Source organism: Neofelis nebulosa, chromosome 6, assembly GCF_028018385.1.
Source record: "Neofelis nebulosa isolate mNeoNeb1 chromosome 6, mNeoNeb1.pri, whole genome shotgun sequence".
Lineage (NCBI taxonomy): Eukaryota > Metazoa > Chordata > Mammalia > Carnivora > Felidae > Neofelis > Neofelis nebulosa.
The window spans coordinates 118,742,742-118,756,955 of NC_080787.1; the positions used below are offsets into that span (position 1 = coordinate 118,742,742).

The 14,214-nt window shown below is 37.4% G+C and overlaps 1 protein-coding gene across 1 annotated transcript in view; it reads right to left on the minus strand.

Annotated features, from left to right (window-relative positions):
• Positions 1–1,990: 1,990 nt before the first annotated feature.
• THEMIS (thymocyte selection associated) overlaps positions 1,991–14,214 on the minus strand; it is a 189,126-nt gene continuing 176,902 nt past the window's right edge. The window contains exon 6 of the mRNA XM_058735203.1: positions 1,991–3,689. Coding sequence (XP_058591186.1) covers positions 3,658–3,689 — 32 coding nt within the window. The 3' untranslated portion in view covers positions 1,991–3,657. The remainder of the gene's footprint in view (positions 3,690–14,214) is intronic.

Consider the following 14,214-nt stretch of genomic DNA (forward strand, 5'->3'; position numbering starts at 1 on the left):
AACCCTAGCAGTGATCCCTTGGTCTGTGGAGAAAGTCCACAGACCTATTATAGCAGAAAAAGCTGAGTTGAGGGGCTCCTGGGTGGCTCAGTTGGTTAAGCGTCTGACTTCAGCTCAGGTCATGATCTCACTGCCTGTGAGTTCAAGTCCCATGTCAAGCTGTGTGCTGACAGCTCGGAGCCTGGAGCCCGCTTCGAATTCTGTGTCCCCCTCTTTCTCTGCCCCTCCCCCACTCACACTCTCTTTCTCTCTCTCTCTCAAAAATAAAAATTAAAAATTAGGGGCACTTGTACCCCAATGTTTATAGCAGCACTTTCAACAATAGCCAAATTATGGAAAAAGCCTAAATGTCCATCAACTGATGAATGGATAAATTGTGGTTTATATATACAATGGAATACTACTTGGCAATGAGAAGGAATGAAATATGGCCTTTTGTAGCAATGTGGATGGAACTGGAGAGTGTTATCGTAAGTGAAATAAATCATACAGAGAAAGACAGATACCATATGTTTTCACTCTTATGTGGATCCTGAGAAACCTAACCATGGGAGAGGGGAAGGAAAAAAAAAGAGCTAGAGAGGGAGAAAGCCAAACCATAAGAGACTCTTAAAAACTGAGAATAAACTGATGGCTGATGGGGGGTGGGAGGTGATGGGTATTGAGGAGGGCACCTGTTGGGATGAGCATTGGGTGTTGTATGGAAACCAATTTGACAATGAATTTCATATTTAAAAAAATTAAAAATTAAAAAAGCTGAGTTGAATCTCTTGAATCCTTTCTTCACTTTCTTAAGACCAACATACTGAACATAAAATAAATCATATCATAAGTGTATTGGCAGAAATCCGTGCCATCCTCAAAGATTTGAGGACATATAGTGTATTAGACAGAATCAGTCCTTAGGGAGGAAATAAAATAAAATGTGGAAGGAGATAGGAAGAACCAGGTGGGGTTGAGGTGATAGTTTGAGACGGTGTGTTCAGGGCAGGCATTTGTACAGAACCTGAGGAATATCTGGGCAAAACTACTTCCTGTGGAGCGAAAGCAAATGCAAAGGCCTTGAATCAAGACCGTCTGGCCATGTTTGATGGGCAGTGGGGAGGCCAGCATAGCTTGAGCTCAGTGAGTGAGAAGAGGCCAGAGAGGTGACAGCAGTAAATCATGTAGGATTTTGTAAATCATTGTAGGAATTTTGGCCTTTACTCTGAATGAGGTGGGAAGCAATGTGGCATGAAATAATATATGTTTTAAAAAGCTTCATGCTAGCTACTTCATTAAGAATAGATTGAACGTTAGCAAGAATAGGAGAATGGTGACAGGGTTAGTGCAAGTAGAAGCAGTAGAAATGATAAAATTGTGGAAATGTTTCTGTGGCAACATCAGAAGAATACTTTCATTCTATTAGATTCAGTTTTTAGTGTTCCAGCTTATTGAGATATATTCCTACGAATTTTATATATCCTCTTTCTTTTAGAAGTAACTTGTATCTTAAGCCTTTGGATAAACATCCAGAAGTCTCATTAATGTTGATTCTGATCTTAAAACAAACACTTTTTATATTAAAGTCCTGGTTTTAAGAGCCGAACACATCTCAAAAAAGAACATTTTCCTTCTTCCATTTCTCACGCCTTTCCATCTCCTTCCCAAAACTGTTTACCTGATTTAATTAGGAAGACGGTAACATTCATAATTGGAAATCTTGGCAGCTATCCATACAGCCTGACCATACTGTGAAATGTGGTCACTGGGACCATCGTTACAGGCTCCTGGTTGTGGCAGACAGGGGCAGGAGGACAGTATCTCTGTTCTCCTGGCTTCTCTAACATAGGCGGCCTTCTTCTTACTAGTGAACAACTGGTTTCAGTTCTAGTTAAAAATTTTAATTTAGTTGTTATATAATTTAGTTATATAATTTAGTTGTTATATAATTTAGTTATTCCACAGTTAAACATGACAAAGGACACACACACACACACGCACACACAAATACAAATTAAAATTAGAAAATTTATTTCCAACCTTCCAAAATCTTCCATAGATGAACATGAAGTTGGTTAACAATTTTTAATAGCAACAGAGCTGGAAGCATAGTACCTATAAGGATTTGTATTGTTAGAGATGTTTATATATGATTTCCACTAGAAAGACCTTGATAGTTTATAACCAAACTAAGACATGCATTGTCTTGATTTTCTAATCAAAGAATTGTACTGACTAAAAGTACTAATTTAATTGTTCTCATATAGCAAATAAAAACCACTAATTATTCATTACTATTTGAAAAATAGAAAATTGGTCTGTGAGTTTTATGAGTTTGCCAACATCGATGAAATGAGAAGGGACTTTCTGTGGAATTCAATAATCAAAGGTGAGGACATAAGCTTTTTGCAAAGTTCTTGTTCTTATGGGCATAAACCAGCAACATAAAAGTGAAACCTTCTCAGAAAATTTCAGAAGTTGTAAATAACCAACTGTAGCATCACATGAAGTCACTAAAACAGTCTTTAGGGTATTGGAAATCAGGATTCAGTTCCACTTAAAAAGAAAAAAAAAGGTAGGAAGAAGTAAGCTATACCAGTTTATCAATAAAGCATTGTGCGAAAGATCTCTTACTGTAGGTTTTTTTTTTTTCCTGTTGAAGAGATGTTTCATGATTTGTTGTCTTCAGAGACTCCTTGGTACTAAAGCAATGAATAATTGTTATACCCAATAGAAAATAATTATGATATAGGAGATTAACTAACAGTTTTTGTATAGAGTGTGACCTATGAACAAAGTCCAAAGCTTGCCATTAAATTCCTGTGTAACTAACAAGATAACTTCTCTGTCTCTTCATTTTATTAGAGGCGAAATAATATGTCCCTGTATACTCAGTACATAATGATACATAAATGAAATGGCTTTACTATAATCCTAACAAGCATTCATCTAAAGGGTTATCTAGTATACAGTACATAAAATAATAAAGCATATTATCTGATCTTTGGTGATATCGTAGTCATGAACTCTGGTTGTTAGGAGGCAGGGGAGAAAGTTATAGAAAATTCCTGTGACTCATGATAGCTTTGGGGGCTAAGCCTCAAACATACTTATTTATAAACAAACTGAAAATGGGAAGTCAAATTCATTTTCACAGCTCCCAGGGAATCAGATAAGAAACTTGGGTATTTTAAATCACTCTCAGATATAATTATTTTTAAAGTTATTTTTAGCAGGAATGATGATAATTCTAGAAAAATTCTAGAAAGAAACCAAATTCTGAAACACTGAAAATATTTGGTGGGCTTTCAACCTATTTTCAACTGGTTCACCTAGAAACTGAAATATAAAATTCATTTTCAATTGATTCATGGTTGGCAGGGGAAATAGGAATCACAGAAAGTGTGTGCACATTAAATAAATATGTCCTAAGTAACAATAAAACCATATATACAGATTTTGGCACAACAGAATAGATTATGTGAATTCCATATCATAGGTTTCTCTTTAGGTATTATCTGTTAAAACTTTTAAGGTTGTGTTTTTCCTTTGCCATGGCCAGTCAAGTTTCTTCTTAAGTCTGTTGGGGAATAGTTGTTTTCGGCTTGAAGGCTAAGCTTACTTTTCCATTGCAACATTTATGTTCACTGCCCAGGTGGGTTCAGTCGCATCTCATTACTTTTGATGTTTTTTACTTTTGGAGATTTCTATAAGTAAAGAAAAATAAGAAGGGTTCATCAGAAATGTGTATTGGAAATAGCCAGGAAAGAAACTACGTGCTTTCAAATACTGTTTATAGTATACTCACATGCATATATGTTTTGGGGAAAATAATTAAAAGCAAAACAAGAGGAGGCAAACAAACAAACAAACAAACAAACAAAAAGCCAACCAAAAAACAAAATAAGACAAGAAAGAACTATAAGCTCTTCAGGAACAAGATACATATTTCTATGAGGTAGGAGACAATACCTTAAATTTGTAGTTTTTTTCAGTTTACAAAGTGCTTTTCTTTGCATTTTAGTTTAGAAAAACTCTATTATACAGGCTATGTAAGGTAAAAACAACAACAACAACAAACCACTGAATCCACAGTGAAGAGACTTGCCCAGCAATCACACAGCTAGTAAGAGACTGAAGCTTGATTGTGCTCTGAAAGTGTCTGATTGCAGACCCATCACCTCGGCTGTGACACGAGGCCTACAGAATGGAGCCCAAACCTAGTGGAGTTCCAAAGACTGCACAAGGGGAAAAGAGTACCTATAAATGTTAAACTGAAGAAAAAGTACCAGGTCCCAAGCGTAAGCAGAATGATCTACTGTTTCTGAGGAGCACATACAGATTTTCCATTAACGTAAAATAACACTGTATCAAGCCCTCAAGTAAAGCAAGCTATACCACAGTAGGGATTCTGTCTATGTTCAGGCAAGACACTTCATTCTTTTCCATTACAGCTTTGGGGAGCATGGGGGCTGGGAGGTTTAAAAAAATTCTACTAGCATCCACTATAATGGTCAAGAGGTACAGAAAACCTGTCATCTCCTTTGCTTTCCCATACCTCCATTGTACTAGTGATCTGTTGAGTGCTAGCCATGTGGCCCTGAAGAGGAACACTTCAAGGTTCTTGACTCTGAGCTCTCATTAGCCTATGACTTCTTCCCTTCCTTCCCTTCCTTCTCCTCCTTCCCTTTCTTCCTCTCTTTCCCCCTCCATTTCCTTCTTTTCTTCTCCCTCCCTGTCTTTTTCCTTTTGTTTTTTTCCCTTCTTTCCATCTCTTCCTCTCTCCCTCCCCTTCTCTTTTCTCTCCCCTCTTTTCTCCTTCTCCTCCCTCTCCCTCCTCCTTCTCCTTCCTCTTCCCTCCCTTCCTTTTCTTCCTTCCTTCCTTCCTTCCTTCCTTCCTTCCTTCCTTCCTTCCACATACTAGCTGTATAACCTTAAGGAAGTTACCTAGCCTTTATGTGCTTCATTTCCTCATGTTTAAAAAGAAGAGGGGGTAAGGGATAATAATTCCTATTTTACAGGGTTATGACAAAGATTAAATTAGGTAATAGATGCAAAGAGTTTTACATTTAACACTAAAGAGGTTTACTGTCTCACCAACTGTTAGCTATTTTTATTACATGTGTGAAATATAAAGACAAAGTATAGTTTTGTGACATCTGAGGAGCTCACAGACTAACTGGGAAAGAAGAAAGGAGATGTCAAAGCAGAAAGGAGTGGAATTTCTCCACACATCATGCTAATTTCTCTGGAAGCCTCAATTTATGTTCCTGCGTCAACATCTCTCAGTGCTAACTGGGGCGGGGAGCTGAGGGTAGGGGGTGGGATGGGGGTAGTCAGTGGCCTAATGAGAGAAAGCCTGGATTCCATGCGCTTATGATTTCATTCTTTCTCATCACCCACCAGTCCCAACTTCTACCTTTAGATTTTTAGGTCTTCCTCACATCTCAAACAGCAATAAAACTACACACTGTCAAATATACATTATAGATGAAGGAACACAGCTTTTTAGGCAGTATGCCCAGATTTAATTCCCACTTCTATCACCTACTATCTTTATCTGTAAAAAGGGATAGCAACATTATTTCTCCCTCACAGTACTGCTTTCCTTGTGGGAAGAAGGGGGCAAGGGCAAATGAAATCAATATATTGTGATATAAAGAAAGGGAATCTGAAGAACAAGGTCTGATTCCTGAGTCTAAGACTTATGGACTGTGTGTCTGGAGGAATCTCTGAATTCCATTTCTCTATCAAGGAATGAGTTGTGATAGTAATAACTGAATCATAGAGGTGAGGAAATATCAAACGAAATAATGGATCTGCAAGTGCTTTGTACAATGTAAAGTGCTACAGAAATATTACCTGTTATTACCATCTCATATTCACATAAAACTATTTATAAGCCTGTAGTCTGAAAGTTCAATCTGTCATCTTGACAGTTATTAGTCTCATTCTCCCTTGTCAATAAACTGATTTAAGATAGTACATAGTTAAGCAGAAAAATGGGAGGTGAGGGAATTAGAATAATCAGGTTATCTCAGTATAAAATAATAGGATTTAAATAATCTTAGTTTGGAGGGGACGTTACAAGTTGCCTTTCCCTGATCGAGCCCAATCTTCCATCCAGCACAAGAATGCCTCAAACAACACTTGGGTTCTTGTGGCCAGTTCAAGTTGACAGAGCAGATTTCACATGGAATAGAAAAGGAGTTCTTTATTGTATTAACTTTTAAGAATCTCAAAATGTACAGGAACTGACTTTTCTGACAATTGTTTAGGTTTTAAAATTCAAACTGATTTAAAAGCTTCAACTCTTTTGGCATTCATCAACCATTCCTTTTGGAAATGTCACAAACTTTATATGGAGGTGATGTTTCTTACACTGAATTGAATATTCACTGATGGCTTTTGAATTCACATTTACTTAAATGACTAAATTAACTGAGGGATGTAGAATCATGTACACCCCTTGGAGATCAAGCCAAACACTTCATCCATAGAAGAACAGGTAAACAATGCAGTCTTGTTTTGTTTTTCTCTCTAAAAAGTATTCTTTAGTAGTTAAAATCTACATCTTTGTAAGAATAACCTATTATTCAATCCACACAATAAAGCTTTATATAGGTAAAATCAGATGAATTTTTTGAATGAGAAGATTAAGGTGAAAGAAAAACATCCATTTCCTTTTAGTTTAGAGGAATCAAGTTCAAATTCAAGTCTATCTAAAATTGCTTTACATTATCTTCTAATGCTGATCCTTCCTAAGGAGTGAATTTGAACCACTGCTAGTCACACCCTGCTCATTTTCCCTTTGGGAAACTTTGGGATCCAGTCTCCTCAAATTGCTCAAGCTGATGATGAACAGTAGAACCTGCAGAAAGCACAACTACTTCTTAGAGGAGGCAGCTCAACTGTGAAATGTGGCTTCCTGGAATCTCTTCTCAAGGTTTTCAACTGGATTTTCATCCATTTACCCATTTTCATATCTGTATCTAACCTCTACTTTCCTTAGGACCTTTTGTAATTAAGTTATTGGCTGAGATTGAAATAGCTGCTGTATTCTTCCTATCATCATATTTCATCATTTTCTAGGGGTGAGTCTTATATTTATACTCATGGCAACTATTTTTGCACACAAGAAATGTTTCATAGTTGTCACACATTATCCATCAAGCCCAAAATGGGAATCTGGGGCTCATTTCTTTGTTCAGGAAATATTTATCAAGAGAGTCAGCACTCTTTTAGAATCTAAGGATAGAGCAAACCGATAAAAATCCCTGCCTCTATGGTGCCCTCATGTGGGGGAAGGTGACCCCTGGTCAAAATAAAAAAGTAAGGTGTATATAATATGTTGGATGGCACCAGGGAGATAGGCAGCCCCATACAGGAAGGTTATAATTTTAAATAAAGTGTTTACAGAAGGGATCACTAAGAAGCCAATGGTTAAGGGAAGACCGACTGAAGACAAACCTAAGTCCGTCACTCTCTGGGGGAAGATTATGCCATTTGGAGAAAACAGTCTGTGTAGGTGTTGAGGATGCAGCACACTAGAGTTTCAGAGAAACAGTTGGGAGGCCACAGTAGCTAGATAGTGACAAAGGGGGAGAAGTAGAGAGGCCATTGGAGGGTTTTGAGGAAAGGAGTTACATGATCTGACTAAGGTTTTCACACATGCACTCTTGGCTGCTGTGTTGAGAATGGACAGCATGAGGCAAGGGCAGAAGCAGACTGGGGCACCTGGGTGGCTCAGTTAGTTAAATGTCTGACTCTTGACTTTAGCTCGGGTCAAGATTTTGCCGTTCATGGGTTTGAGCCCCACATTGGGCTCTATGCTGAGAGTGAGAAGCCTGCTTGGGATTCTCTCTCTCTCCGTCTCTTTGCCCCTGCCCCACACATGTGCTCTGGGAAGAAGAAAGAAAGAAAGAAGGAAGAAAGAAAGAGAGAGAGAGAGAGAGAGAGAGAGAGAGAGAGAGAGAAAGAAAGAAAGAAAGAAGCAGACTGACTAGGAAGCCAATACAAGAATCCAAAAAAGAAATGATGATGACTTGGATTAGGCTGACAACAGTGAACATGGTAAAAATAAATAGTCGTATTCTAGATATTGCTTGAGGATAAAACCAGTAGGATTTGCTGATAAAATGAGTGTGATGAGTGAGAAGAGAAAAGTTGTCCATAATTCTTCCACTGCATTGTTTTTCAAAGTGTGGTCCAAAGAACCTCCTGCCTCACAGTCACATAAAATATACGTCAAAATAGATTCCTAGTTTCTACCTGAGAACTACTGAATTAGACTGTTTAGAGCAGAGGTTAGAAAACTTTCATTCTAAAGGATCAGAGAGTAAATATTTTAGGCTTTGCATATGGTTTCTGTCAAAATCACTCAACTCTGCGGATACAGTATGAAAGCAGCCGTGGGCAATATTAAATGAATGAGTGTGGCTGTTGTTGCAATACAATGTTATATAGACATTGAAATTTGAATTTCATGTAATTTCCATGTCACAAAAATATTTTTTCATTGTCTTTTTCTAACATTTAAAAATGAAATAACAAATATTCTTAGCTCATGGGCATACAAAAACAGACAATGGGACAGGCTGACCGACTCACTGCCAGTTTGCCCATCTTGCTCTAGACAGCAGATTCCAAGAATATGTATTTTCCCCCAAGAATATGTATTTTTAAGATGCTCATAAAGTGACTTTTTTATGTGCAAGAACTTAAGAGAATCACTGCAATAAGTTTTGAAAGTTACTGTCAACTGTTCCTTTTTCCTTTACTTTGTTCATTGGTGAGAATAAAAAACGTTTCTTTAATAAAACAAGAACTAGAATTGGTATGAAATAATGGATAAAAGAAAGATTCTCATGTGCCAACAAGAAACATGTTTAGTAAAAAAAAAGGAGAAAGGAAATTTAAAATGATAAGATTGAAAGTTATTTATGAGGATTTTCAGAGAATTAGGGAAAGACTCAAAAGTATATTATTTAGAAGTAAATTCTATAGTTAAAAAAATGCCTTTACCATTAAAAAGGATCAATTGATGATTTGTGCATGACTCCATAAAGGTCAAAGGCAGAGGTCACCACACAGATTCAGGCTCCTGTTCTACACAAGTGAAGACACTGTCCTCAGTCTGGAGAAAACTATTATTTTGCCACATGAAAGAATATCACCTATTGTAAGTTGGACACCATGCACATAGCTTAGTTGTTAGGTCACAGTTGTTAGGAGTTTACACCATGACATCTCCTTTTTCCACTTGATCATCTAATGCTTTGATTGCTCTTTCTTTCTAGTGTCACACTCAAATCACAAAAAAACATGGGGGAAACAAGAAAAAAACCTCATTTACTTAAATGGATCTGTTAATCATAATCAGAGTACAAAAATCATTATTCTCGGCTTAAAACCAGATTTTGATTTTTCATCTAGTATTTCTCAACTTCATCTCTACTTTTCTAGTATATTATTATCTTCTTTTTTTTTTTTTTTTTTAAATTTTTTTTTTCAACGTTTTTTATTTATTTTTGGGACAGAGAGAGACAGAGCATGAACGGGGAAGGGGCAGAGAGAGAGGGAGACACACAGAATTGGAAACAGGCTCCAGGCTCCGAGCCATCAGCCCAGAGCCTGACGCGGGGCTCAAACTCACAGACCGCGAGATCGTGACCTGGCTGAAGTCGGACGCTTAACCGACTGCGCCACCCAGGCGCCCCATATATTATTATCTTCTTAATCTCAAGATTTAATTCGCCAAAGTTTTATTTCTGAGACTGAATCAAATATAAATTGATAATTTTTATTTTAGAGAAAATAATTTTGGAAAACATAACTCAAATGCAATGTACAGTCCTAATAGATAGATCTAAAACTATTAGCAAAGAGCCTTTGGGTACCTAAAGAATTTACTTGTGAAAAACACAAGTTTTTAAGTGTTTAGCAAGCATTGTGAAATCTATATGAGTGGAAATGAGAAGAAAAAGAAAATGGAGTGGAAGACAAGACTTCAAACAGGCTATCTCAATAATCTATCTTGGTCTAACGCTCCTGACAACTAACAGCTAGAAGATATATTTCTTCAAATCTCTAACAGATTCTTTGGTATACTCACATGGTTAAATATGATGCCACAGCAATCAATATAGTGCTAAACAAAGACTGTTGATTGACCCTATAATAATAATAATATTTTAGTGTATCCTCTGTGCCAGTCTCATTACACAATTTCATGTGAGGCAGGTATTTTTATTCTCATTTTACAGATAAAGAAACAAAATCACAAGAAAATGTGACATTCATTCAAATAAGAGTTCAGCCTTGGGTCTGTCTGGTTGCAAAGCCTGAATATTTCCCTCTATAACTCACCATCTTGCACAATGTTTCCCCAGTGGTTAATGTTCCTGTCCAGCCGCAGATTGAGGAGAGAATGGAGTGAGAAGAAAAGAAAAGAAAAAGGTTGCTTTGCCTAGAGAACTGCTTTTCCCTTTCAATACGGTATATGATTTTGCTTTTACAATTAACATTCTGCTGATGAGATTTCCCATTGGTGAAGGCTGACGAGTCAGATTTTCTGCGAAGAGAAAACACTGCAGGAAATAAATTAATCTCTGGGGAAGATGAGGGGCAAGGCTGTCAGTACTCACACAACTGCCTAATAGGAAATGATATTTCAAAACTGTTGAAAGAATGAAATGACTGTGGGTTCTCCTTCCAGCATATTCTTAAACATTTAAACCTTCCGAGAAGAGGAAAATGGGTTGCTATAAAATGAAGAGCAATCTTACAACATTTCACTTTAGGCTGTCAGTACTTCCAAACTCAGATAGTATTCCCTGGAAATGTCAGAGGAATCATACCAGTGTCCTTGTTTTGTTTATATTATGAAAAATCTGCACTGATGTTAAATAGAAGGATGAATGATATACCAGATTTTTTGATTACCAGTTTGAAATTATAGGAACAAAACAGATGAACATCGGGGAAGGGAAGGAAAAATAAGATAAAAACAGAGAGGGAGGCAAACCATAAGAGACTCTTAAATACAAAGAATAAACAGGGTTGCTGGTGAGGAGGAGGGAGGGGAATGGGCTAAATGGGTGATGGGCATTAAGGAGGACACTTATTGGGATGAGCACTGGGTGTTATATGTAAATAATGAATCACTGGGTTCTACTTCTGAAACCATTATTACACTATGTGTTAATTAACTTAGATTTAAATAAAATTTAAAGAAAAGATAAGCAAGTAGGTGTCTTTCATGGAATAAATAAATAAATAAATAAATAAAATTGTCCAATATTTTATATAACAGATTTTCCAGTCTTCGAAGTAAGGGTAATTATTGTGCTTAGAATTACACACTACTTACAATAACGCTGAATTACTGAAGTGTTCCTTTATTAAAATTGAGAAATGGAAATATGTTTTATAATATCTAAAGTACTATCTTTTGATAGCATGTTTTCAGTAATTCTTCAGTCCGGGTCTTTAATACAGAACACCAACTTTATCTAACTCTCAAAGTAGTCCTGATAGATAACTGCCTCATGTTTCATTTCTCATAATACAAGTAAAATCTAAAGTTGAGATCAAATGTTAAGGTTAAATTAAAGCTCAATATAAAAATTTATTTATTTTCCGATAGATCCATTCTTCATCTGTAGCTTCTACCTTGACTTCAGTGATGAGTTTTTTCCACGGAACTTGTTTTCTTTCCCCTGTTTAATTGACCACAATATGTAGGTTCCTACATGTGGTGAATCACTTCTATGTGACTTTTGCTTACAGATGACCAAAGCTGCATGCTCTATGATATCAGAATAGGCCACAGAATCTCATACTTTCAGAATTGACAGGGCACAGAGATTTCTTGGCGTACCTCCTCTTTTGGTAAGGAAACTATAACTCAGAAAAATGAAATGGCCTATGAAGGGCAAGACATCTGGGTATGGCAGAACTGGAACTAGATCTTAGGATACCTGCTTTTTGTTTTCTGATCTAGGGGGTCTTCTCACTCCTTGACAAGTTGAATTTATTATGTAAGATGAGTTGTGGCATGAATTTAATGTAAAGATGGAGGAATAATTAGAAGAACATAACTGAAGCTTCAAAAGAAAGGACATTCCAACTGATAGCTTTGTTCAGGAGAATATAGAATTTGCTCAGTAGAGCACATTTATGCAGGGCAAAAACAAATAGGCATATTTAAAAGATTATCCTTTCTGGCAAAGAGTGCAGTTTTTAGAGAGACACAGAAGGAGGAAATCTTTGTTCAGCCAGTCAGATCACCACAAGCAATCTCTGCAGTTAATGAGTTGACCTACATTATAGCCAGATCCTTTTCACAACTAAATGATCATCTTCTGATACCAAATGACTTTGCCCTTGGCTGAAGGAAGCCACCTTACCCACAGTCCTGCCCCCTTCTTGGAAGCCTCGATATCCAATGACTGATAAAGACCTGGCCCCTCACCCCAAAACAGGACAACTCTGAAGAGCCATACCAGCTCCAGGCCTTCCGGTGGGAACAGCTAAGGTCTCTGTTGTGACTGTATTATGACTCAACTTCCCCCTCTGCCTAGACCTGCTTTTGTTTCTCTGCCATATGTGTCGTTCCCGAGAGCACTCCCAATAAACGTTCCACATGCAAGCCCACCCAGGGAACTAGACATGAAACAAATAGCTTAAAACAAACATTTGTACTTAACACACGTCGTCTACCAAAAATAGCACTTTAACTGAATAAACAGTGAAGTCCTGTGCTCTTCCTGAGCTATTGCAGCTGACCTAAGATGGGGAAGATGTCCATTAGGGAGGGTCAGGGCTTTCCTGTCCCTGCAAAGTTGCACTATATCTTGGGCTCAGAGGAGTCAGGGTCTCATCTCCAAAGAAGGTTTCCAATTGACTCCCAGGCACATGGGATTCATAGGAGCCATGAATTTCCCAGGAGGATACATTCTTCGAAGGAAAAAAGGCACCAGCAGAAACTCAGAAACCACAAGAGCCACAACAGGTGGTCACAGCCAGCGCTTTGCAGAAGACACTGTCTGGAACCAAAGTTTTTCTTAGCGATCAACTCATAAGGATGAAAAAGTTAGTTATAATAGCTATGATTCAATTGGAGTTTATTATGTCCTATACCAACTTTAACCTATTTTATCTAATATAGTCTCCAAAATAGCCTATGGTGTAGCCCTATTATTAATGCAGTTTTACAAATAAAGAGCTAGAGACATTAACAAATTGCTCATGGTACACAGCTAGCAAGTGGGAGCCAAGATTTAAACCCAACAGTCTGAGTTCAGACTCCAAAGGTTGAGCACTTAATCATCCCACTTTTAGAGGACTGTTCTTTTAGTAATTTATGGACAAAACTATGTACAGGCTTAATAACAAAGTTCCTAAAATAAGACGTGGGCATTGCCAACCTGCCAAGCAACCAGAGTGAGTCAAGGACCCACAGAAGAAGGTCATGCAGGAGACTGGGGGAAGCATTTACATTGGCTGCCATTGGCTGCTTAGGGAAGAAGAGCCAGGCCAGGCAGCACGGCTCCTGAGGTAGAATTTATTGCTCCCCTGGCTGCAGCGATGCAAACTTTCATCACACGATGTGCATTCAGCCATTCACAGCAAATCTTCTCATTATTTACGTTCAATTCTAAAATAAATAATTCCTTTTAGTATAATGATTAGATACATATTTGAATTGGTTCCACTTCATCTAAGTGGAAGAACAAGATTTGGGTGTCCAAAAGGAGCAAACTGGGAGAAGCAGCACCCCTGTCTTCATAAGATTTTTGCTTTTGTTCTTGCTTTTGTCTGTGATGTGCTACAAAAGACTCTAAAACTGCCATTCTTACCAAAGAGAATTTAGGAAATTACTGACTTCTGTCGAAGCACTAAAAAGAGGGGAAAGTTCGGAAAGGGTATCAATCTGCTTGTCCTGATCTCCGTGGTGGCTCCTGGATACTCAGAGATGAGCTATCTCTGGTATATGGTAAATATTAAGTAGAGATCCAGTGAGTCTTTTTTTTTTCCAAATAGAGAGACATGTATTACAGAAGATAAAATGGAATTTGAAGAATTATATTTCTGTGTTATCTAACTTTTGTATTTTTACATATGGAATTGTCATACACTTTAATTCATAGTGAAGACAGCTTATTCTGTAATTGATTGTAATTACAGATGGGAAAGCAAATGAAGATATTTCCCAGATGAGCGGACTAA